Source organism: Vidua macroura, chromosome Z, assembly GCF_024509145.1.
Source record: "Vidua macroura isolate BioBank_ID:100142 chromosome Z, ASM2450914v1, whole genome shotgun sequence".
NCBI lineage: Eukaryota > Metazoa > Chordata > Aves > Passeriformes > Viduidae > Vidua > Vidua macroura.
Genome location: NC_071611.1, coordinates 64,261,998 through 64,287,312, shown reverse-complemented (window position 1 = coordinate 64,287,312; position 25,315 = coordinate 64,261,998). Strand labels below are relative to the sequence as shown.

At 36.8% G+C, this 25,315-nt stretch overlaps 1 protein-coding gene across 2 annotated transcripts; it reads left to right on the top strand.

Moving 5' to 3' along the window:
* Positions 1 to 8,357: 8,357 nt before the first annotated feature.
* ANXA1 (annexin A1) lies at positions 8,358 to 24,686 on the top strand. 2 transcript variants are annotated; one of them, XM_054004174.1, is made up of 13 exons: positions 8,358 to 8,434; positions 11,863 to 11,941; positions 14,107 to 14,200; positions 14,977 to 15,071; positions 15,783 to 15,896; positions 16,479 to 16,569; positions 17,552 to 17,631; positions 18,540 to 18,596; positions 19,981 to 20,074; positions 20,681 to 20,776; positions 21,873 to 21,931; positions 22,794 to 22,916; positions 24,288 to 24,686. In XM_054004174.1, the coding sequence occupies exons 2-13, from the start codon at positions 11,876 to 11,878 to the stop codon at positions 24,345 to 24,347; spliced, it is 1,029 nt and encodes a 342-aa protein (XP_053860149.1). In that variant the 5' UTR covers positions 8,358 to 8,434; positions 11,863 to 11,875; the 3' UTR covers positions 24,348 to 24,686. The 2 variants fall into 2 exon arrangements, with proteins under 2 accessions (XP_053860149.1, XP_053860150.1); XM_054004175.1 differs by having other exon boundaries at positions 8,411 to 8,434; positions 11,866 to 11,941.
* Positions 24,687 to 25,315: the final 629 nt, after the last annotated feature.

Genomic DNA, 25,315 nt, shown 5'->3' with positions numbered 1-25,315 from the left:
TCAGCTGCAAGAATGTAAAACATGATTCTCTTGCTACACTTCCAGGAGTAGTTAAATTGATAGAGTTCCAAGGGGTATTTTATACAATTTCAGCTCTAATTTCATATTAACTGTGTGATTAAATTGTCCAGATGAAGCTGTTATTAGAACATTAGATTAGAACATTACATTAGAACAAAGTTTTCCCTGCTTTTTACAATTTTTTCAAGGAAGTGTATTTCCATTTTCCTTCTCTGCTAATTAAAGGTAAAGCAAGCCCACACTTTTATCATTTCCTATGCCATTATGCTGTGATTGGCTTCAGCTGAGACAGGCAGGTTATTTTGAACTGTAAGTCAAATATGCTGTTCTCTTGGAATAACTCCAGGCCCAAAACTTCTCATATATTCCTAGATTTATATGAGCAAAACAGCAGCAGAAACAGGCAGAAGCAAGTACTATTTAGCAATTGCAAAAAAGAAATACAGAATGAAATCTGCAGGCTGACGTGATCCAGCCTAGGCAGGTGAGATTAATGGCTCAGGATTTCTACCTCACTGCTATTGTTGTGCACCCCACCCTTATGACAAAAAGGACTAAACCCAGGAACTTGCCTTTATATTATAGTACAAAAGGAAGGCTTTTGGTATCACTAACTCAACAAGCAGTTTCGCTGTGAGTTTACAGGAAACAGCTTCATTGTGAACCTCTGTACAAACAGTCCACAGCTAATTTAATTTCTATGACTATTTGCTCTGCTGTGCTAATTTGAATATTTTATAGCTTCACTGGGACGTAAAGAACACATATAACAATGTGACCTATACAAAAGGCTTTTTTGAGAGAATTTTTTTTTTAAACGAACTATTTTGTGATTTTTCTTTTTATCATAACAAAGGGTGTTTTTGCCTTCCTTTCTCTTTCCTCTTACCACAGGGGGGAAAAAAAGAATAAAGAATGGAAAAGGAGAAAAAGAAACAGTAGAAAAATCAACCATCTAAACAAATGAGGGTGTTTGATTTTAAATATTCACAATCTTATAAAAAAGAAAAACATATTTGACAGATTATGTTTCCAAAATATTTTTTTTGAGTAATAAATTATGTAAGACATATTAGCATTACAACTACTTCTAAATGAAGAAAATGGCAAAGCAAACAGAAAATAACAGACTCCCACTAGTATTTAAATAGGGTATTTTAGGTTTCTACTTAAATTTTTAATTTTCACTGTGGTGTTTCTTGCTTTGTTTAATCTTTGAAGGCTGTGTAGTAGTCCCATTCTAGAACTAGAATGTGACTGTGCTAGCTATTAAATAAACATACTAAAACAGATTGGAAGTACCACAGATATCTCGAGATCACTCCTTTCAGTATGTTTGTTTTGGCTGGTATTCTTGCTAATTTTACTTTAAGAAAAATCTTTAGCTCACAAACCTTTACCTTTTGGCTTAAAACACCCTTCAAAAAATCCTGTATCTTTACAGTTACACTTTGTGTATTTTTCTTAAATTACCACCATTGGGACTCACTACTCCACTCTTGTCTCTTGTATTTTGTTATCTATGACAGTTCATGCGTAATTATGTGAAGTTAAATTTCTACAGCTAGGAGTTTCACGTTCCTCTTTGTATATTCCCAATGACTTTGATTACCTTAAGAAACGTATAGCAGCTCCAGGGATAAATAATTTGAACTAGTATAGAATTGGGCTACATTTGAAATGTTTCATCTGCATCTTTCTCCTTGGAGGAAAATCTAATGTAAATCAAACTCTAAGTTATGTACCTTTAGGCGGTTCTATAATGGGACAAATTACAACAAATGTAAACATGCCTTGAACCTTGTTCTCTCTGAAACAGAAGCAAGCTTAAACTCTTTAAAATTTCCCTTTAATAACTGTGACTCGCACCATTGTGCCCTAGTGGTATTTCTTCCCCAGGAGTCTGAGGCAATCCAGTCTAGAGTAAAACTGAAACAAAAGAACAGGAGTTTTCTGGGGTTTTACCTGGAAACACAATAAGGAATTCCTGTTCAACATCACAATGCAGGTCTCTGTAGGAAATCTCCTGGATACAAATCGTGTTTTACTGAAAGTCAACAATAAAATTATATTTAAATTGAGGAAAAAATGCATAAAATTGAGGAAGTTAGAAAAAATACATTTTCAAATGGAATACTGCAATTTAGATTTTTCACTATCAACATTTTGGTTTTGTGTAGATTTGAGGGAAAGGTACATGAAAAGTTTTATTTTGTCTGAGGTTAAACTATTCTAATGTTCCATAGAAGCAAAGCAGTTTTGCAATCACTGACTAATTGTGAACTTGTTCTGTCTCCTAATTTTGGCAGGTAAACTGCTGAGTGAAATAGTAATAGCCAAGCAGTCTCCAAAAACTTCTAACCACAAACCACCCTCACTATTCTGGGAACAAGATGTTACACGAGTGAATGGAATGAAGAGTTTCCTCAGTTTTTTTATGACTGTTCTTACCCCACCTTCAATGTACACAATGAGCAAAACTTGATTTACTATTATGCACTTATTATGTAATTCTTGTTTCTTCATAGTAGTGGAACCCAAGTCAGGGCTATGCCACTCAGAACAAATATGACCTTGACTGAAGTGATTCTGCATGACACTTGCTCCTCGTTGTAGATAGGGAATAAAATATGTTTTATTGTTTTAACCTGGACTTTTTTTGTCAATTGATCCACTCACTGGTATGTATTTCAATAGCAACCAAAGGGGCACACTTTACTAAGACCATATTTGTAAATATTTATAATATTAATTTACTTTAAAATAAAAACTGGCACAAGAAATGGCACTAGATGTAAAGCTACTTGAAGGAATCAAATAAACTGGGAAATCCCAGATGGATAAATTTAACCTGCATATTGCAGTACCACAGGTGGTTGATCAGCTGATTAATTTTTTGTTAATTAGTGTTGTCTCTTCTTTCTCTGAAGTTACAACAACTTAATTGTGCAGCAGGGTTTACTCTCTTGTAAATCAGAGGACTGCTCATCCTGCTGTTTGGTTTCCCTAGAAGAGACGGACCAGTTCCCTTCCTGCTAAGATCAGTTGGGACATACCACCACCTCTCTTGTTTTGGTTTGGTTTTTTGTCGGGGAGGATGTTTGGATGTTTCCTCCATTAAGGGCACTGACATTTCCACAGTTTTTATGCACAGTACAATTGTTTAAATTCACTTGTGTTCCCTTGACCTGAATGACTCTTCTGTTATTATTTACATCGTCTGATTAGCATTGTACACTGCATAGGACTGTAAAAAGCTTATGCATTCCCACTTTTTCTTGTCCCCCTAGTACTTTCCCCTGAATGTGCACTGAGTTTTACCTTCCATTGTAATTTACTATTTTTGTCACAACTTCATCATCAAACAGGTCTGTTTTGCTCTACTGTGATTTGCATGAAGATATGTGTAACAGTCTTCCAATATTTTTTTCCTAGAGGCTTCCTAGAAGGTCTACATTTTTCTCATATAAATTACTTTGGCACACAGTTATAGGGGTTTTTGTCTAGAAGGCTGTCTGAGACATTGAAAAGCTTCTGGAAGCATTTCTCTGAACTTGAGTTCATTTAAACTGAATAGGATTTCTAATCTCCAAAATGATGTTGCCTTGACGTGATTTCTCATGTGGTTACTCTGCTTGTTTCTATGAGAGGATGGGCTGTTTTTATTTCTCTGTGCAGGGCGCTGCTCATTAACATGTTGTGTCTTCTGGATAGCCAAGCCATATTTAACCATAAGACTCAGAATATCCCATTACTCTTCTAAAAATTTATGGAACTGCAAAAAAGTATTTACTGCAACTAAGAGAGCTGTAAGTATTAAAGCTGATTATAGAAGCAGATGTATGTTTGATTAAACCATGGAATTCCTGCTGCTTGAGAATTATTGCTAATTCAGTATTTCATGAGGCAATAACAAAATGCAAATCCATGTTAAAAGACAGAGGTGTTAAATATTTTATGCAGTGTAAATCAAATGAATCCTTGATAGAAGATTCCTCAAAAATATTTATGATTTGTTTTGCATCAATATCAAAAAATGCATGTTGCCCAGTCTTTTCCCTATTTACAAGCTTGCAAAGAGGTTCAGAACTGAAACATGATTTGAATGGGATATATATTAGAAATTAAACCTTTAACAGATAATCCATAAGAGATATTACACAGTTTTGAATGTCCTATTGTGTCTAATGAATATTTTTTTGTTTAAGCATGAAACTAAAAAAGGAATTGTATGTCTAGATTTGAATCCATCCAGCTCATAATATAGGATCACAGGGATATACATAATCACAACCTAGATGGACTTTAGATGGACCTACTAGAACCATGCAGATCAGGTGAAAATGAATAGATAGCATAGCTGTTCTCACTGAGTTTGATATTTAAATGTATGTCAAAGGAATATCTACCTCAATATGCAGGAAAGATATTTTTCTGAATAATGTAACTGAGACACACTTCCTAAAATAGGATTTGTACAGGAATTGGTAAATATGTAGCAAAAACACTGCATTATCTCTGGAATGCCTTCTTGGGAGCATTACTGCCTTCAGTAGGCCTGCTGTAAGTCATACATACTCTTACATCTGTATCTTCGGTATTAATGTCTCGGTTGCCTGTAACCTGAGCACAGGTGCTATGCTGCAGGTCCTGGGTGCCTAAGGAAATCAAGTAATGTGTTTCTCCTCAGTTTTTTAGGAAGTGGATAAAAGCTACTGAAGATAAATGAAGTGAAAAGGTGCCAAAGATCAGAGAAGCAGATTCCTGTTGGCTCTGGATTGCTATCACATGACTCAAAATGGATGGCTGTCATGGCATGAAACAGAGCTCTGTTTTATGATTTATCTCCTGACTGTACTGTCAGTAGCTCCCTCAGCTAATGCTATTTCATAACAATGCAATTTTCTCTTAAAGTTTATCTCATAGGCAGTCTGAAGGTCATTTGTAAAATGTCATCTCCAGTTTCATGTAGGTAGAATCATCATTTCCTAAATTTCTCCAACCTTAACTCTTCTTTAAGGCACCTTGGGTGGAATAAACACAGAGTTACAGCAGGCTGGTAGCAGACTCTGAAATAAATGTAAGGGCTGCTGCTCTCACTCTCAAACTCCATGAAAATTCCTGACTCATTTTCCTATCATTTTGTGTAGGGTGGATTATTTGGAGAAATTGTTAAAAACAGGCGAATCAGAGCCGGAATATGTTAAAAAAAATTGGGCCTGTTTATTAAAATCACAGACAACCGAGGACGAGGTCCCAGGATAAGCCCAGGACCTCAGCGGCAAGCCAGAGAGTAACAATTCGCAACTGTAGCTGTGCACAGGCACAGGGTGTTTCCTTGGCAACAAAGTCCGCGGAAAGACCCCGGGTGGCCAGCACCCGGGGTTGTTAAAGTCTCTGGAGGCTGTTGATTGGTGCGTTTTTGATCCTCTCGTTGATTGGCTCCTTTTCTGGTCTTTGATTGGTTTATAAGATGGTGCATTTCTGGCCAATCATTCCTGAACTTCGAGGCCCCATTGGTTGGTCTGTTTCTCCAATAGCAGGTTGGACTGATGATATCACTCTTCGATGCACCTGGCCTCCTCCCCCTGATTGGCAACTATACACAAACACTTAACTAATAGTACATATTAAACTTTGTGACAACTATGCGCACTTACTTAACTAACAGTAACTCACAACCACTCACTACATTAACAATTTAACAATTCATTATATTAACAATTTGGTTACATCAATTGGCAATTACCTACAACCCACCCGACACAATTTACCCATCACCACTCCCAATTATTAAAACAAGTTTATTTGTAACAAAATCACATCTTCCCAACTGAGCTAAGTCATCACTAGCCTTAAGAGAAATGTTTGGCACGGCCAAATCTGGCAGTTTATCAAGTGACCATTTTTCTTTTCTATACTCACTGAACATTTCTGTTTCTCTCATTTGCATTCCATGCATTGAGTGTTGTAAACAAACATACTTATTTTTGTCACTTTTGAGACATTTGAACCTCTACAACAGTAGCTACATGCTTTGCCTCTTCTGAATAAATTATGACAGCTCAACAATAAACAATATGCAAACTGCGATAGCTTTATGAAACAAACAATGTAGTAACAGTTAAAAACTTAGCAATAAACAATTGTTAAGAGCTCCATCCAAATGCAAAACTGCATTTTTTAAAGTGGCAGCATTTTGTGCAATAAAGCACTCTAGTGCAGATGGTGACTCAGCTGAGCTCCAAGAAGACAGTGAGTCAGCCAGCATCTGTCCACCCATTAAGGAGGAAAGGCAAATGCAAACAGCTTCTTCTTTAGTAGCACAAGTCATACCTTCTTGTGATATCACTCTGAAGGTGGAGCCGTGGGCCTGAAAGACAATACAATTAGATTTTAAAAAAGCTCAAAAACCAAAAGTAAAAAATACTATGATAAAAATGAGGTAGTAATACGATTATGGAAAAACTGTATTAGAAAAAAGAGTCAACATGGAGGAGTGTCTTACTATGCACTTTCAGTACACTGATTCCTGCCCTTAACTATGCTCATTAATAGACAGGGGGAACAGTTCCAGAAAAAGAGTAAAAACAGAGACTCTGGCCAACACCTGAGCCAAGTAAAATAAGACTGCTAGTGTCATTCTGATATGGAAATTGGGTGGGCTAGTGTAATTTGTACATCACACATCATAATTAAATAAACAAATCTACATACATCTGACTGCTTGCTTACTGTATGATTGTCAGCTAGTAGGCCCCTTCAATTATTCAGTTTACTAAAAACCTCTAAAATACTTTTGTCAAATTATATATTAAACGTACAGGGAGAAAGGAAATAACAAAGCATAGGAGAAAATTGCTCTCAGAGAGTCAGGGGGGCTGGGGACTCCCTGGGGGCCAGAAGTCTTCCCATGGGGGTCAGCAGGCAGGGCCTGGCAGCCCTCCTATCCCATCACCCCAGCCAGGAGCAGAAGACCTGGGGTTGGCACTGTAGTAAGCAACCCCAGCTTTAAGCATTTGACACCTCTCTTGGGATGGGAATGTGACAGGCCATCAGCCCATAGGCTGGGTCCCACTTTCAGTCCCAGCCCTCTGCAAGGCAGCAGGGCAGTAACTCAGGTGCGGAATGAGGGCTGAGGCCACTGCTGAGGGCAGATCCTGGGGCTGGGGTGGACTGGTTGCTGTGTCCTTAGCACTCCTGGAGGCTCTCTCCTTAGGCTGCTGGGATGGGGACCTCCTTGAATGTGATGAGCAGATTACTCTGAACAGCACACATTTGGGTGTACAGAGAAAGATGTAAGTTATGCAGGAACATGCATGTGTGTTATTTTACATTTGAGAAATTTGTGAAGATTCCATCTAGTAATTACCATCAGTCTGTTCCTCTTCATCCTCATATAATTAATTGTTAGACATGGGTTTCAAGGGCAGACTGCATTTCATGTATGTTCATGTGGGGCAGATCAGCCATATTGGAGGTACCTGTGCATTGCAGCCAGTCAGTGGGAGGAGGGTGAAAGTCTGCTGGGAGCCCCATCTGCCCATTGCAAATACTTCTGGTAGAGCAAGAGGTATTTCTTCACTGGGCATCATGCTCCAGGCCAATCTGAGATGTTAGTGTGGTATTGTGCTGTGCTGGCTTGGCAAGGAAGTGCTTGCAGAAAACCACTTCTAGCAGATATACCCTCATCTTGTGCAAATCACTCTCACTTTGAACTTCAGTGTTTAATCGGATTGTTTCAATCTCCTTCTAATTATATAGGTGCCAATTATTGCCCTTATATTAAGTCTGCTTTTTCCATGAGTTTCTTTCCAAGAAAAAAAAAAAGTTATTTACATGAAATACTAGACATGTTTTATTCCTGGGTTATTTCTGCCGTGGACCCATAGTCAAAAGCTGCAGAGCTGATAGCCACCAGAGGAAGTGAAGTGAGGATGCTGCCTTGACTCTTCACCCTTTCTTCTCTCAAAGTTTCACTGAGCAAAGATATGTCTTAATATATTCACTTTTGAAATTATATCAGACATTAAAATGTGAAGAGAATTACTCAAATTTTGTTTTCTTAATATTTAATTGTGTGATTCCAAAAGATTCATGGCAATTTATTAAAACTGGGGATGTGGTCAGGGCAGGAGAGGAGAGCTACCATGGCTTGCTCATTTGTTGTCTTTTCCCTTCTGAAAGCTGCTTATACTTTCACCAGCACATAATTTCGCAATGACTTTTTTTTTCCTAATGTTTCTCGACTTTGGGTGGCACCCAGATATAGCTGCTGCAGATGATTACTAGGGCTGTGGAAACACTGGTTGCTGGGTGGAGTTTCCTGCACAGGCTACAAAAGCTTTGAGAGCCCTCTGCTCCTTTGCTCCAAACTGTGCAACCCGGCAAAGCAGTGCTCGTGGGGAGGAAGGTAGGATTTTGTAGTTCATCATTGCTTTCTGTAGACCCAGCACTTTAGGAATTGTATGCTGAATTTGTCAAGTGACTGGTGTAAACTTTCTGTGGGTTGGACTTACTGTCAGGGAAAAAGATGGGTGTAGGCAGGAGAAATTCTTTCCATTCTTGTACATTTTACACAAGGGCTTGGGAAATTACTGCTTTTATTTAATGCAATTAAATAAAGGGAATAAAAATGATTAAAACTTCAAAACCAAACTTACTTTGAGTAGACCATTCCATATGCTTTCTTGTTGCTTTTTTTAGTAGGCTGCTGTAGAAATCTGTAGTAAAACCAGAGTTCCTAGAAAACTATGCTGTGTATGTGAACTTAAAAAATAGAAACAGCTGTTGTTACTTCAACAACAGTTTGTTGCACTATGACTGTAGAGGAATCATTGTTCATGAAAGTGATGAGAATCAAATCTCTTAGAAATCAAATTAGAAATCAAATTCTAGAAATCAAACCAATGTTTTAGAAACATACGACAAAATCCTGCTTTTCTGACTAAGAACTTGGCAAAGCCATGTAAAAGCTGTATCATCTGGGGTTCTTGCTGCTAAATCTTTCCTTAGACTTTTACAAGGATGAGACTGTTTTTCTCTATGATGTTTCCAAATTCAGCAGACTTTCTACTGCAAAGTAAATTGCTATATTAGATCTCCTGCCTGTTTTTCTGACTGAGTGACATGACTGTAATTTACATCAAGATCCTGGTATTGAGCCTTTGAAAGTAACCAGGCATCTGACATTCTTCATGATATGGTTAAATAAGCATAGATAAATGCTGTCATTTGACACAGACTGTATTGTAAAAATCTAGTTGTGTCTTTAAATATTTTTAATACAGTATTTTCTCAAAAACATTTTTGATTGGTCTTGTTCAAGGGTGCAGGGGATTAAGAGCCAGGGGATTAAAAACCAGCAATATTGAGGTGATTTTTGTGAAACAACAGTTAGGGCTTTCAGTCTGGATGTATGTCTGATTTTTCAATCCCATTGCGATGTTGATCAATGAACTGAACTGAAGGGAATGAAGGGAATCAGTTGCTTCAGTCCTTTTCATACTGTATTAAAGTGGTGTTTGGACTGAATATATCCCTCTTGGATCTAGGTATTGTTTACATGAATAATCTCTTTGCATTTTAGAGTGGCAGGACATGTGGCAAGACCATGTCTCCATCAGGGGGCTGGCTGTCTTCCTAGATTCCAGCCTTTTTTCTTATCAGCTATAGTTTCTTCCAAAGTAGAAGAGTTTTATATTAAGTTGGTTTCTTACCTTGCAAAGCTAATTCAAGCACACTAAGGTCTTCACTCCCCCCAGGGGCTGTTGACTACTCTGACTTATATTAAAATTGCATTATTTCTTTACTAGATGGAAATAGATGGATCTGCATGCCAGTGCTTTTATTTCAAAAGAAAAAAAAATTAAAAAGTTTTTAAGGCACAGACCTTTTTTTCTTACTGTATCATTTAAATCAGAAAAGACATGAAGTTTTAGAGGCTTAATAAACTCAATTTAGTGTAGTCTAATACTTCTGCTCCAGCAAACCCCAAAGGCATGGCAGCCTTTAGAGCTGGGTGTCATGGGTGGGTGTAGGAGTATGTAGAAGAAAGGGATATGCTTCCTGAAGCTAGCTTTCCCTGAAAAATGTTACTTTATCAGGCACAACACGTGTCTTCTCAGATCTGGTGCTGGTAGATTGAATCTTGTTTCATAACTTGGAGTGGTTCTCTGCTCTGTGAATCAGTTAGTCAGCAGACATACCAGGACATGCCAGCATTGATGACTCAGTGTACCCAGTATGGAGACTTTTAAGTGTTTCCATCCCAGTGCTTATGGCCTTCATGCGTGCTGTTACAAAATGCAGCAGAATTTTGGGTACCATACTGCTTCATATGCCACTGTTAACTTCTGTCAATAGAAGGGCGCACTCTGACAGCTTGAGCAAAGTGCAGGTTGCAATTGTGATGTAAGCATGCTTTTCTGATCCTGAATAAATAGCAGATCATAAAATTGATCTTTAAATCTGACAATATTTTGTCCATTATTTACCCAGTTGAGACCTACTCTAAATAACATACAAATACAGATTTTAAATCAGTTTCAGCTTTTCTGGCAGCACTAAATTCCTTCCTGAGGGAAGGAAACAAAAGCAAGAGTTTTTTGGGGAAGAAGGAGTATGGCTGGCTCTTACCTTGGAGAGAGCTGCAGGCAGGCTGTGTGAGGTATTTGTCACTTTTTTGGCTGCTGAGTGCAGAAAGAAGCTTTACAGTTTAGCTGTGAGGGAAAGAAAGAGCTGGGCTGCAGCTGCACTCCTTGGTCCTCAACTTGTATCGAGTCAAAAGGCTGGTCTCTGCCCTTCCTACAGGACAGAGGGGATGTGTTAGCAGCATAACTAACATATTTTTTTGTAATTGTGTATATGATCTGTACTCCAAGACTGCAAACAGAATTTTGTCTCTTAACACCAGTTTCAAAATCAGTCTTGTTTACTCAGCAACACTATCTCTAGTTATTGCTTACACATACCAAGTCTTCCCTAGACCTTGCTGAGGAGGAGTGTTTTAAAAAAAATCTAGTTTGAATAACTTTATTTGATAAACTATTTATTTCTTCTTTCTATTTCCTCACTATATTCCCCACAACAACAACAGAAGTTGTTATGAAGCAACCTTTTCATTATTTTTGAGTACTTAATGTTAAATCATTTCTCATTTTTTCCTTTTCTGCATAGTGACTTTTGGGAAAGCTGGGTGGACTTCCTTTCTGAGTGATAAAAAGCATAACTTATTTTTATTTCCTCTTCTTAAGTTGATAATATTTTATTATTACTATGCAGAAATTGTAGAAATTATGCAAGAAAAAGCAATGTATATAAAACTACCCAGATTTACTCATCTTTCTTAGAAAACGTCTAGTCAAAGAAATTACATGGAAATATATTAACAAGGGAATTTCTTATTTCCTAACATAATGCACAAGAACTCCAACGTCAGTAAATGATGAGACAAGAACCCTTGTTTACCAGTGAATTTCAAAATGATCAAACTAAATGGGCATAGATGATAGATTAACTAATCGGTTTCTAGTAACTTCCCTTTGCAAGCAAGTACTAATGCTAATGTATTGCTATAAGCACATATGTAGTACTACTGTTGTTCTTATCTAAAACTTCTGAAAGTAGCTAAGAGTGTAGGGGTGAGCAAGCAGCTGTGAAGCATCACATCACTCATGAAACATCAAAGTTGCCTGCCTCCAATAGTACAGGCCAGTTACCATGTGGGACATTAACCACAACAACGTGCTAGAGGAGTGATTTTGAGGGTGGAAAATCTTAAGTTGCACTGGTGCTGAAAATGATGAAAAATTGTTTGTAACTTGATGCATCTCTTCCCAGAAGCTCTGTCAACATGGCTATGGTATCAGAATTTCTGAAGCAGGCATGGTTCATTGACAACCAGGAGCAGGAATGTATTGTAAGTATTACCAACTTTTGAGAGCACCATGCTTATTTTCCTGTAGTCTAAACATCTTTCATACATGCAAATGGAGGGAAAACAAGGGCAAAAGTCTAGCAGATTGGAACAGGAACCTAATTTTATTGTAGTGTATAATCTAATGTAACCATATAACCTACAAAGTTTGCTACAAGATGAAAAGTTGCCCCTATTTGCACCTATCAGTCTAGTTATCAATTCCTCAGCGCAACTAGTTAGTGTGATTAAACTGTAGTTCCCAGTGGCCCGTCACTGACTCACTCAGATCGGCTTCTTTAATGTAGTAATCTGATGCTGAGTTGTGTGAATGTGTATGAACATGTCCCGGTAATGTACGTGAAAAAAACAGGAACTCTTTGTCTGAGGTATAGGAAGCCATGAATTGGAACCCAGGAATGTAAAGGAGGAAGTAAAGTCACTAGTATATATCTTTCATTTCATATGTCATGCTGATGGTGGAGCAAGTCATAGCACGTAATAAAAACCCTCAGATGATGAGTATGGTTATACATTAAAAGGGAGGAATACAGTTGTGAGGAGTCAAAAGTTACTGCGCTAGGATGATACAGACAATCTCTGTGATAACGAGGTGAAGATACTGAAATGAAAGCAAAGGTAAAGCAGTACTTTGTGAAATCACACAAGTTCCCAAAGAAACTTACAATTTGAAAACAAAATTATATAGGGGAAATTTCAGTAAACAAAAGTTTTCTGCTCTAGGCCCTTGCAGATTTTGTAATTTTGACTCCACAACATTTTGTGCATGAACCCTTGGCTACACCATCCTATTCCCCTTCCATTCCCAGAGTCCTGAGACATTCTTGGCTATGGTGGTTACAGAGACTTTTGTATTGCTGGTAGGTAAGTTTGACATGGAAACCAGCATACAAAGGTTAGCCTGCAAGATTGAGAAACAGGCAGTGAGACAGTCCCGCTCCTTTGTTTAATTAGCACACAAGACACAATGATCTCTTGAAAACTGTGCTAGAGACTTAAGATGCAGAGAGATTTAATTATGAGATTTAAGTATCTCTATGCTGGAGAATTAAGTATGCAGTCTGTCTGCTGTCTTACAACTCCTAGTGAGACAATTGTGTAGGGAGATGAACATTTAATTATCAGATGCTAGAAGTGTACAAAATTCAATACAAACTGTTGTATGTAAAATATGTATTTATAAAACCTTGCCCTTTCTTTTGGGATATTTTATTTTAATGGCAAAGGATTAAAACATTTGAAATACTAGTTTTTGAAACAAGAGAAAGACTACAGGGGATTCTGAGTCATGTAGCTAAACTAGTGGTGTCTTCTAATACGAAATCTTACCACATATCACAACAATGGGAATTTTCTATAAATCTTTCATCCAAGAATCTTGAAGCATTTTATAATTCTGTAATAGTAGTAGACTAGAATCAGTTATTTAGTGCTGTTGAGTGCTGTATGAGTTATTTAATGCTGTTAGTCCTACCCGTAACAGGATGTGTCATGTTGCTGACATAGGACAAGCCAAATGATCTATTGTACAGTTCCCAGAGATCTTCAGACATTGACTGGGGAGTGCCCATCTAGGAGTAGATTGACCAAAATTAGCTAGTGGATAATGCTTTGCAAAGACTGTGGTTTATGTCTAAAGTTTAAAAGAAGCTGGGCAAGAGGTCTCTACTTCCTTGCAGGGTTAGGTGTGAACACTTCCCCAAGGTCTTGAATGCAAGAAATGTTTGAAAGCTTAGATATGAATCAGCTGAGGACACCTGTAATGTGGTAACACAGTTAGTTTGCATAAGATGAGCAAAGAAACAAGCACTTTACTGGAAGTACCTGTAGAATTTAATTGTGGGTTTAGATCCTTTAAATTTGAGCATAATTTCCTAATTATGACAGTTAATTATTTTCCTATGCAATCCAACTTACACTAAAAAATAGGCGTTCAGGTATCTAAACCAATTTATGAAGTACTTTTTTGTTTAATATGAGAGCAAAGCATAACCATTATTGAACCCATTCAATTACCTGTAGCTACAAAACTGTATGTGTTTGATGATAAAAGGCAAATGCGTGGTTTATTTGGACATTGAAAACTGCTTCTGTACAAAAATATTCTTCGGTATAAGCAAATTTTATTTTTCATTTTCCCTCTGCAGAAGAGCTCAAAAGGTATCCATGGAGTACAGTCATACCCAAATTTTGATCCATCAGCTGATGTTGTTGCTTTGGACAGAGCTATTACTGTAAAAGGTAAGAGGAGTAAATATTTAACTTACTACATTAGGACTCTTCCTTTGAAAATTCTGAGAATAGCACTGAATAAAATATGGGAACAAGAGGCAGTGGCAAATGGGAGAGATGCCTCTACTTTTAAAAGCTTGGCAATACATTAAATTGTGCTGCTTGGTGAAGAATCTCAACCCTTTGATACCCTGATGTTGTATTATGCTTTCAGACCTTAATGCTATATTAAAGTTCTGGAATATGTGGAAGTAAGGGTTGAAAAAATTTAATTTCTAGAGAAGGAAATAATACCGCAACATATCATATTAATACTTTTTGGCTTGATTTCCATAGAATTCCTGCAAGAGGCAGTGATTATGTTGATAATACATTGTATGCTTCTGTTACATATCTCTCTTTTAATGAAAATCACATTTGGTGCTTTGTCTATACTTCCAAAGGTTTTCCAGTTTGACTTACTGAGATTAAAGGAGAATGTAATTTAATTTGTTTTTTTAGTGTGGGTGCCTGTTCATTTGGGGTTTTTTCAGTTTAGTGGAAGAGCTACACTCAGAACACACTAAGACTTTTTGTATGAAATTTCTGTGTCCTAGATGGATCTATTTATTTGGTTTCTTAGCTACATCACTAATCTTGTGAGTTCATAGAGGATAACAGCTTTTCCTTTGGTTAAATTTAAGAAATCAAAATATGACATAAATCAGATAATAATTTAAAAAAATTAAATGGCTAAGTGATATATATCTTTTGAATATATTAGAATTTTGTTTGTTTATTCATAGGTGTGGATGAAGCCACCATCATTGACATCTTGACTAAGAGAACAAATGCTCAGCGACAACAGATCAAAGCTGCCTATCAGCAGACTAAAGGAAAGGTAAAGTATATTCAAACCAAGCTTAATTTTCACTCAGAGTATCAAAGTTTGTCCTGGCTCAAATGGTGTGTATGAGTAAAGATAGAATACTGAGTAGGATAGGAGAGTTGTAGGACCATAACACTCTTCCCCAAGTCTACCAACACTGCTAGAGGGAGGGACTTCTAGTGATTTTGGAACATTTTTAGATAGGCAGCAGAATAAACCAGATTTTTAATTTTTTTTCACCCCTCTTAATTTTAGGTCAAATTAGAATATAGTCTTTATCTTCAGAACTTGTGGTTTTGTTTAGGGTAATATTACGAATGTTCACTTCAAACTTCATGCAATAAACAATGAGGTCAAATGTTACACAAATAACCAACTCAGTCATAATTGTAAGAGTAATATGACATTATCTTCTCATGAAGAAAGAGCAGCCTATTTTGAGTCATCTTCTGATGCTGTAAATGTTTCAATATAGCTGAAAATGTGTGAAAGCACTTGAGAATACTTACTGAAAAACCCTGCCTGGCACTTTAATTAATGTAAAATGTCAAATGTGACAAATTTCAAACTTGAAGTAGGGCTTCATAATTCTTTCTATTAGATATAGGAATGATGTAGACTTAGGTTGATCAGAGGTCAGACTAATTTTTGGACTGCAGCTGAACAGCGGATACACTTCTACCATTCATTAACTTAGTGTATTTCTTATTCTTCTTTAAACAGAGTCTAGAAGAGGCTTTGAAAAAGGCTCTGAAAGGCCATCTAGAAGATGTTGTTGTGGCTTTGCTCAAAACTCCAGCTCAATTTGATGCTGAAGAATTAAGAGCCTCTATGAAGGTAAGGCAAAATGTTCAGAGAAAATCTTCCATAGAGAACAACTGTGCTTATCAAGGCCCGTAAATAAACTGGACATAGATTTCAAGGCTTGTGTATTATCTTTCTTTTAACTTCATTTTGTTAAATAAATTTGTATTGGTAACTCAGTTTATGAGAACAAGACCCAATAATCCCTGTTGAATTTCAGAGTTGGGGGAGATTCTTTTGTGAGAATGAACTCTTTCTTGGCCTCTGAAAACTGGTTGCTAATGGGAGCCATAGCATTTACATGAATGTCTACATAGGAGAAAGAAAAAAGGAAAGGAGGTCTTTCTTCTTCATAGATTTTACGTTTTTATCTTTTATGTGCACTGTTTGATCCTTTTAGCACTTCTTTTTGGCACCAGTGTATTGAATGTGATAAAAATTTAATTCCAAAAGAGCTGAAATTGCATAATATGGAAGAACAATATTTTTAATTTTTATTTCTTATTGCATGTGGTGCCTTCAAAACCAAGCCAGTGATTTTCATCTTACTTCTGTTATGAATTTTATGTTTGTTCTATTGAGGAACATCTCTAAAACTTCCATCGCTTTTCTCAGGGGCTTGGTACTGATGAAGATACCTTAATTGAGATTCTGGCCTCAAGAACCAACCAAGAGATCAGAGAAGCCAACAGATACTACAGGGAAGGTAATTCAGAGCAAGAAAGAAGTATTAAGAAGCAAGAAAGAAGTTACACCATTGTATAACCCTATGGCAGACACATCAGAGTTACAGTCTCACTTCTTAGCATGAGGAGCTGAGAACAAAATAGGAGGCAAATGACGCTTCACAAAAATTTGACAGGGTTGCTGTGGATGGAGATCATGGTGACTTTTGCTGACCTATGCAGATCCCAATAGTGAAGGAAAAGAACATCACCATGTCTGGGATTGTGGGTGTCTCATGGAACGAGTCACACATTCAGATGTTTTCTTGGATGCATGCAAAGACAAGCTGCTTTTCTTCCCCTGTAACTGAACCTTGGCTGACAATTTAAGATAAAAGCATAGGCTTGGAAAAAAAAAGAAATCCTACTTAGTTAGCAACACAGATGTGTTAGCAGTAGGAATAACCAGTGACCTGTAGGGGGAAAACACTTGAAGAAATTGCTACAATGTAATGTGGTGTCCCTCTAACATGTAGAGTTTACTGTATTGTCTAATTAAATTCTGTTTTCTGAGACGATGAGGCAGCTTTTACCAAGACATTTCTTCATAGATGCCTATATTAAAAGCTTGATTTTTTGGGAGAGTTTTGAGTTCCATACTTATAAGAACAGCCAGAAGTAAGAATGAAAAAGGCTCAGAAAAAGGCTCAGAAAAAAGTTTGTGTATTTTACAAGCAGAAACCCGAGACAATGCTACCCACAAGACCTTAGAAAAGGACATTTTCAGCACATTTTAGGTTTAACCTCCAATTTCACAGCATGTCTCAGTATTTAAAGGCTATGTTACAAATAAACTCCTTTACTTGAAGCCCAATGAAAGTAAGAAACCCACATTTCCAGTGGGCATTTTTAAGTGGGAAATTAAGAAAATACTGAAAAATACCATGGAGTGGTTTGATGGGACCTTTAAAGATTATGTAGTCAACTTAGTTGATAACTTCAAAACAAATTATTTGATTGCAGTGCTGAAGAGAGATCTGACACAAGACATAATCTCTGACACATCTGGAGACTTTCAAAAGGCTTTGGTTGCTCTAGCCAAGGTATGCTATGCTTAAGCATTTTGAGTGACAGTATCTATAATCAAAAATCAATGTTCTCAAGACTACTTTAGAGAGACATGCACTAAATGAAGATTTATGTAATATTTATTTCCTTGCATTGCTTTTTTAAACTTTCATATCCTAGACTATTAGAAAGTGTTCTTAAACAAAATATAATGAGATTTTATCTCAAACACCTTTTAAAAACTTCACTGTGAAACAATATTCCTTTTTAATCAGTTACGCTTTTAAGACTTTTTTTTGTGCTATCTTTAAGTACTAGAAAAAGTAACAGGCATAATGTCATGTCAATTGACTAGAAAAAGAATAAATGTTTAAAATTAGCAAAATAAACTTTTTTTCTTTCCTGTTACTGAATGTTTCTAGTAGTTAAATAATGGGACAAAGTGTTTGGTAAATTTACATTCAAAAGTAGATGAGTTCAAACACTGGACCTTCCCAATTAAAATACCCTTGTAAAACTAATAAATATTTGATTTTTGAGTATATGTATGTGAATCTTGTAATTGCATACAGGATGATTTTTTGATACATCCATGTGCATGTTTAGACTTCCAGTTTTAAATTTCAAATCTGAAGGAGTCTATGCATGATCATCAGGGAGCAGGTCACAGGTCTGAAGCCTGTAGTTTCCTGTCAAGAAACAAATACTTCCTGTGGATTTTTAGGTAGGAGTTAAGAAATAAGTCACTGATGGCTGTAGAAGTATGTTCTTCTAATTACAAATACAACGGTTTTATTCACAGGATGATTCACATAATTGCACCTATTTTCAGTTTTGTATTTGCTTATGTATGAGAGTGGTCCTGCAGAGCTCTAAAATGTTGAGCTTTAGAGAACCGAATGATTGTGAGTACCAATGAAACTTTATTTATTTCTTCATGTAGGCCGATCGATGTGAAAATCCTCATGTGAATGATGAACTTGCTGACAATGATGCCAGGGTAAGATCATAGTTAGCACTTTGCAGAACTTCTTTTTCTGAGATTGTTGAATTTGCAGAACTTCTTCTACTTGAGATTCTTCTGGCTGTCTGAATCCTGTGCATTGCAGACCTAACAGAGATTTCAGTGTCATACAGCAATTATTTCTGAGGAGATAGTATTGTAAAAAGTTCATGTAAGTTAATTGTCTGAAGGAAATTAGATCTTCAACCTAATATCTAGCTTCAGAAACATTTCTGCAGGACCTCGTCTAGTTCATGAAAAGCATGAAGACCATTTGAAGTACATGTCGGAGCGGAGGAATCAGACCCAGTCTTGCTTCTGTTTATAAAACAGTTCTTGAATTAAGGAAAAATGGTGTGCTCATCTGTGTGCAGAATCAGCTACCATACACTGACCATTGTAAACTCTGCAGTATGTTAGATATTGGCATTGCTTTTTAGTGACAAACCTTTCAAGATTATTAGTAAACCTCACAGCCATTTTCTTAATAATTATAACATAAACATCTGTTTTTTTCTGATTTCTTCCAACATTAGTGGGACTATCTTTGCTAAAATCTTGATAAAACTCAGCAGTCCTTGCTGAGTTTTCACCAACGAAATGTTACATCACAGTTACAATTTAAGTTTAGATGACTTCAAACTGATTTTTTTAAAAAAAACAGCCAAGAAAAGGCCATTGAGAAATACTGCTTTAATTCCTGTTTAGTTCTATCATCAGCCCTAGATATGAAAATAAATTAACACTTTTTCTAAGTTCAAAAGTTCAGTGCTGTTTACTTTGATGCAGAGTGTTAAATCTTCATGCTGTGGGAAGGTCTTTTATTACTACTCTTAGAGAGATTTGAGAAGGTGAGGAAAATGGAGGGGACTGATTTGGTTTTTACTTTCCTGGAAGTAAAAGTCATTCCTGGAAAGACCAGGAAGTACTTAGTACATAGGTTTCTCCCGCATATTGCACCAGTTAGTTGCAGAAATAATTTAGTCAGTCTTGCAAAATCCTACTAATCTTGAACTTCCTGAACTTCAGCAGTTTTAAGAAATCCTACTGGTCCTGAGGCTTGCATACAGACTGCTATCCTGACAAATGAAAAATAACTTCATTCAACAATGCTGTATGCCTAGGAAAGCTAGATGATGATTGTAAAATGTCATATTGAAAATATGTTTTCTAGCTGCACAGTGTTCCTTAGGTACTATTAAGACATAAGTGAAGTATGAAGTATTGTTTAGCAGAGGTGGAGTTAGGGTAGAGTTTTGATCTGGATTTTGTCAAGGGATAGGGTTCATTACTAACAAGCAATGGCCCTCAAAATACAGTATTCTTGTTTGAGTTTTACTATTTCGATACTGACCTTGTGACCTTCTTTTCTTTATGACAGGCCTTGTATGAAGCAGGAGAGAAAAGGAAAGGAACAGATACCAGTGTGTTTGTAACTGTTCTTACTACAAGAAGCTACCCGCATCTTCGAAGGGGTAAGCTGAACAAAGCTTCATGTTTTTCTGGGATGATTTTTGAACATTGCCTGGTCATGAATTCAGAGAAGATACAGATTATCAAGACATTACTGTGATTGGAAGTATGAAGTATGCCTGCTGATAAAGGGTGTAGTTGGCAGCCTAGCTGTTCTTTCAGTAGTAGAGATGAGCAATATCATTTAGGCTATTAAAAAAAAATCTGAAATCTCAGCTGGGTTGTGATTACAATGCCAAGCAATGAGAGCTCCCCAGAGTGGTCTTGCTTCTTAGCCAGTTTGCCCTAGACAAACTGGCGGGGGGGGGGGGGGGGGGTGCGGTGCAGGGTGGCTATCAGGGGCCTATCACACAATGTCCCAGGCCCTGGGGTAGTCAGTTGGCCACCTCTACTCCAACCAATGGGAAAGAACCCTTCTATCCTACCAAAGTCCCATTCTGTATGCTGACTCCTTCAGCAGTAACTGACGTGCAGTAACACTGCTGTTTACACTGTGCTGTCTGAAGAAAATGAGAAAGATGACCCACAAACTGTCCTTTGCTACAGCAGTGAGGACAGAGTAGGGCAGAGACAGTGCAGGGAGAATACTGTTCTTTCCCATTATTTAGTCTTTCAGAAGTACACCAAATACAGCAAGCATGACATGAACAAGGTACTGGATTTGGAGCTGAAAGGTGATATTGAGAATTGCCTCACTGCCCTTGGTAAGTGGTTTTGCAGATTGAAACCTATTGTATGTTCTGACTAAACTTATCCTTTGATTTCTGCCATAGTTGCTCTGATCAGAAACTGTTCTGTACTTATTCTGCTTAATAGAGAAGCTTGCTAAATAACTTGGAAAGTCTAATCTAATCATGCTGATTAATTGACACACCTAAAATCAGCTGAAGTTAATGAATGAGTAGAAATACCTCTCCTAATATTTGGAAAAGTCTATTAAGGAGAACAGATGAGTTGCCAACATAGGAAAACCTTTACAAGAAACAAATACGCCAAAAAAACCCCTGTCAGAACAGGTATAGTTTGTATCAAAAATCCAATAGTTTTAAACCTGTCTTCAACCAAAGACACTCTTCTCAAAGTTTTATGTTACAGGAATACTTATAATATTGATTATTAAAAGCATAAAAAAATTATTTCAGTGATTCTTTTCAAGAAAATATTCATATAAATTTAGCAACTATGACATGATTTAGTTCATGAAAAATAAGGTAAGGAAGGGACTTCCTCTTACCAGTGAATCAGGGATGTAATTGGAATCCAGGCACCCATCTTGCTCTTAGCTTTCATATCATATGAAAACATATCATATGAAAGCATATCATATCAAACATACTTTGGATAAAAGAATGATTTTCATCAGATCGCTCTTAATATCAAAATTGAACTATAACTTGGTTTACAAAATACAGGATTTTATAACCTCCAGCTCTGCTATAGAAGGCATAAATGTTTTCACATTTTTCTTCTTGGGAATTGCAACACCTTCATTAATATTACAATTAAATATAAATATTTATTATAAATCATTATAAATATATAAATATAAATTTTATAATCTCCCAGTAAACTAAGGAGAAATGTGTTGTTTTTATGGTAATTATTCTCCCCTTATTGAATTACTTTCTGAATAAACAGAGGAAGGAATCTTCCTGTCCTCATACATTATGAAGAAAGGTAACAAAAAAAGTACATAAATATGGTATGCCTGTAGGAAAAATAAAAGGCTTTTGAAAATGTTTTATTATACATTTATTACATGTATAGCAGAAGTGACCTTGTCTCACTGCTTCATTACAGTAAAATGTGCCACAAGCAAGCCAGCTTTCTTTGCAGAAAAACTCCATTTGGCAATGAAGGTAATTTAAATAAAGAGTTCCTCTTTGTAAACATGAGCTGCTTTATAGGCAGAAAAATAAAAAGTTAGCTAGAGGTCTCTAGGCCCTTTTGATAGCAAAAGACTGCAGAGGCAAATTAAGAGTATTTGTCTCACTCCTTTTATTCCTTCCTTTGAAACCTGAGACTTTCTGTCTGTTTGCTGTAATGTGCTCAGGAAGGCAACTGTCCGTCCACACATATCTTTTACTGTTACAGTGACAGGAAGCAGACTGGAACCCTTATGAAACAACAATTATAGTAAAAAGGGGGAAAGGAGAGCAATTATAGATCTCAGCAGGAACATTGTGGAAGGCTAATCTATAATGAGATATCCATGATCCTTCTTGCAGATTTGGAACCCATGTTAGTGAGGCAGCTGGAGATCATGAAACAGTCTAGTATGGAGGTATTGTCATAACTCCTGTGACTTGGTTAGAAGTAGTCTGAGAAACATTGAGTGAAACATTATGAAAATGCAGATCACTGCACTACTAAAAGAGTAATTAAAAAGGGCAGTAAAGTCTAGGCTGTCCGTAATGTTGAGCAAGCACAGTGAAGATGTCTGTTTTTAGGAAACAGCTAAAAGAAATATTTAAAAATACTAAAAAACCTTAAAAACAACAGGATAGAGGTAGCCTATCAGAAGTATTTTGTGCTCATAGGGCAGATATGAGACCTCCCTGTTACAAGAGATACTAAAGGAAAAGGAAAGGGGTATGTTCATCTATACAGAAGTCTGATGGATTAACATACAGAACTTGATCAAAGGAATTTCAATGACAAAAGTAGCATAATTCTTTTCCCTCTTCTTTCTCCCCCTTTCTTCTTTGTTTCTTTTAACAGGGTGCTGGGACCCGGCACAAAGACCTCATCAGAATCATGGTTTCACGCCACGAAGTGGATATGAATGAGATCAAAGGCTATTACAAGAGTCTGTATGGCATCTCTCTCCGCCAAGCCATTATGGTAGGTTTTCTCCCATGTGACACATGAAACACAAAGCAACCAGATGATTTTTGGTAAAGATCTGTTAACTTCTCTGCTCCTCAGTCACCAGTTCATCCTGCATAGCTCATTGCAGATGAGCTATGTTTTCAAATGCCCACAGGCTGGGACAGTGAATTCTTTTTCCAGTTCAAAGTTGTCAAAAGAGCTATAGAAATACTAGTGATACATTTTTCAGGATATCATCTTACAGTAGAATCCAAGAGCTGAAAGGAGAGTACAATATCCCCAAATTCTTGTACTTAAGCAGTACCTTGGCAGGAGAGAGGAGATGATTGCCATGACAGCTCTGGGGGAGGTATTTGACACAACTGGATATTGGCTTTTAACATTTGGGGTACTCCAGCAAATGCATTTTTAATTTTATTAGCATGTATTTGGCCTGTTTTCCCTATGACCTAAGTAAATGAGTTAAACTAACGAAAATATTTTGTTAAAAGGGACTGTTAAAAGTACCCAATGTACTTTCCAGAAAATTCAAGTGGTGGGGGACTCGAAGAAAGCTAAACTGGCAGAGCATCTTTGTGGAGAGTAGTAGACATTACCAAAAAAAAATAGATGTCTTGACTGGAGTAGAAACATACTCCCTACATGTATGATAATATCTTTTGGATTTTTATTGATGTCTGCTAATTTTTCAGTTAAGTACTAAAGGTCACTTTTAATCTTCCTTAAGCATGTGTGTTACCTGTAATTTGGCATGTAATTACACCACCTCACCATGTTCCAAAGTGGTGATTGCATCCAAATGTCTTGAGGCATAGCTTGGCTGCACTAAACAATTCATATACCTCTGAAAACTAGATTAAAATTAGAGAAAACAAGAAATGCATGTAATAATTACACTGCATACTTTATGCATATTATCCATTTTTACCAAGCTGAATAAGCAATCCCATGGTGAGCAGAGTATCACTGTACTGTTAGCCTTTGTTTGAGATGTTCCTAGACACAATGTGTATACCCAGTGTTTTAATATTAATGAGCTTTAGACATCACTGATCAAGAAAGTAAGTTTAACTTTATTTTGAGTAAAAGCTTAAGCTCCTGGGTAGATAAAACTCTTCTGTGCTTCTCTTCTTCACTTACACCACTAAACCTCCCAACATTTTTACTAGCCTTGTCTACCTATGCTCCACTCTGGAAACGCATGTGTTTATTTCTAGGTCATACAAATAACTTCAGTGACAGTGCTTGGTTCCAGCTCAGTCTGCGGCTAACTTGTGCTTTATCAAGTGATTAATTTATATAGATGGAGCACTGATATTTGATCAGTGTGTACTTGAGACCATTATTCTAACAATTGTGGGGTTTTCATGCTTAAATTTACAGGATGAACTCAAAGGGGATTATGAAACCATCCTGGTGGCTTTATGTGGAAGTGACAACTAAGTTTCATGTTCCTGAAATGCACTCTTGCCCACTTGCAGAAAATATTTATATTTGCATGTCTATGTAAAACACAGGCTTTACATACAGAGGTTTCTGTGGAATGGCACTTAGTGCATACATATTGTGTTGAAAACCTGTAACCCAGAATGTTTTTTTTTTCAATATCCTTGCTCTGAACAGCATCATTATTTCTGTTGCCATTACTTATCCTAAATGAAAGAATGCCCCCCCCCCGTTTTTATTCACATGATTAATTCTGAACATTTTTCATAAAGTTTTCATCTATGCTAAACAAATAAATTCTTTTAAAAATAAAATTCAGCCATGTGTAACTTTGTATATCCTTTGTTGCTATTCTGCATTTAATTTCATGTTGTGTGAGTGCAGTGTGTGTGAGGGGGAAAATAAGTAAACAGCTTAATCAAAAAACAATGTAGTAACATCAAGTATAGCTCTAATCTGCATAAGATTTCTTTTTGGCAGAGTGCAACCGGGTTTCAACAGAAACGTGTCCTTTGTGACAGCCCAGCCTAATTATTCAACTTCAAAACGGGAATGAGGGAGCACTTAGAATTTTCATTTAGACTAAAGGAGAAGATAAAGTTAAACATGTTAGTAGTATGAAAACAATTGTTACCTGATTACAGGGGCTTGGCCAGACCATGCAATACAGGAATTGTTTACTGTGCATTGCTACATTCGAAGCACTTCTCCTAATTTTAAGGCATTTCACTATTTTTTAAAGTATTGTATGCATGTATCTTAGTCAGAGGCAGTTGCATTTTGATCGTATTCTATTTTTGTCTAATTCTAAAATGCAAATGCTGATTGTTTTGAAGAGGAAGGATTGGTTTGTAGAGTGCTGTATCAAGGAGAAGTCACAGTTTTACTGAAAGTCAGCTCAATCCCCCTAGGTATTCACTTTTGTCTGAGAGGCACAAGTTTCTGTGCAGTTATGGAACTACTTC